The 1,373-nt window shown below is 30.7% G+C and overlaps 1 protein-coding gene across 1 annotated transcript in view; it reads right to left on the reverse strand.

Moving 5' to 3' along the window:
* The window catches only part of LOC21387061 (putative UDP-glucuronate:xylan alpha-glucuronosyltransferase 3), a 4,371-nt gene extending 4,072 nt beyond the window's left edge, over nucleotides 1-299 (reverse strand). Inside the window, exons 1-2 of the mRNA XM_010112180.2 lie at nucleotides 230-299; nucleotides 14-133 (exon numbers count right to left, since the gene is read on the reverse strand). Coding sequence (XP_010110482.2) covers nucleotides 14-72 — 59 coding nt within the window. The 5' untranslated portion in view covers nucleotides 73-133; nucleotides 230-299. The remainder of the gene's footprint in view (nucleotides 1-13; nucleotides 134-229) is intronic.
* Nucleotides 300-1,373: the final 1,074 nt, after the last annotated feature.

Here is a 1,373-nt window from a genome sequence, read left to right on the forward strand (position 1 = left end):
GAAAGAGTGAGACTTTAATGAAGCAGACAAACGGAGTCGTGGCTCAACGGGACTAGGGGAAGGTCCTCTCATATTTCCGGATTCAGTAGCAACATCTGATTTTGATTTATGAACCACAGAATATTTTTCATTTCTGAAAAAAGGAAAAAAATAGAAAGAAATGAGAAAATAAATGGGATGGGAAAAGAAGAGAAAAACAAAAAGTGAAGAAGGAAAACGAGAAGTGTACGGTCTGTGATCTGTGGGGAGAGTGAGTTGCGGAGGGAAGGTGTGTTCGTGTGTTTTAGGACAGAGTTGGTGTTGGGTTAAGTCGTCTTAGTTTTTAGGTAAAACTAAAATGTAGACAGACTGGTCAATCTAAGACGCCGCAAATTAACTGAGAAGGCAAAATCTTACTTTTTTTTTTTTGTAATAATTACACAATTTGACTTATGTTTGAGGGATGAAGGCCTCATTTATTTTGCTGATTCGAGTTTAGAATTCGAGTTTTATTACAGTAAAAAATTCTCATAAACATTCACATCTAACTTTTTTACTACAGTAAAGAGCTCTCACATACAATCACATCTCAACTCTAATTCTAAACTCGAATCAGCAAAACGAACGAGAAAAATAAGATTCCATTTATTTTATTTATTTAAATTTAAATTTTGAGTTTTAATGCAGTAAATAAATTTTAAAAATAGTTATATTTAATTTTTTTATTGCAGTAAAAAATTCTCATATAAAATCACATTTCAACTCGAAGTAAAAACTCGAATCAAACTTTAGTTGTTTAAATATCACTTATATAGCTGATTTTTTTAATTACCTTTCTTAGCAACCCTAAAATAACCTTTGCATTTATTTTGTCACGTTTTTAGATTTTGTAACTAATTTTCATATTTTTAGATTAATAATAATAATAATAATAAGTATGTTTTACTCACATAGTATATATTCACACACTTTAGGACATGTTCTTTTGGAGTGTGACTTGAGTGTAGTTTTTGAGTTAAACTAGCCTTTTATGCTACAGTGAAAAGCTCTCAGAAAATGTCACATATCAGCTTAAATTGAAAATTTGAATCCGCGAAGTGAACGATGCTTTAATTACTTGAACTAGCCTCGAGTGCTACATATTTATCAAGTTCATGTTTTTTTTTATATAATTTTAATGTGATTAGCATAGGGGGATGGGAATAATGTTAATTTGAAATTTTGTAAAAAAAATAATAATTTGAAGATATTTCTTAGGTAATTAATTTGAGGACTTAATTTCTCTATAGACAAAAAAAAAAAAAAAAAAGAAGGACTTAACATCTATAAAGACTGTTTATTCATAGCGGGCCCCCAGCGGGAGGCCCGCACGACGGGCTATTAGCTCAGTGGTA

The sequence above is a fragment of the Morus notabilis genome, unplaced genomic scaffold (genome assembly GCF_000414095.1).
Source record: "Morus notabilis unplaced genomic scaffold, ASM41409v2 Scaffold2016, whole genome shotgun sequence".
In the NCBI taxonomy this organism is placed as follows: domain Eukaryota; kingdom Viridiplantae; phylum Streptophyta; class Magnoliopsida; order Rosales; family Moraceae; genus Morus; species Morus notabilis.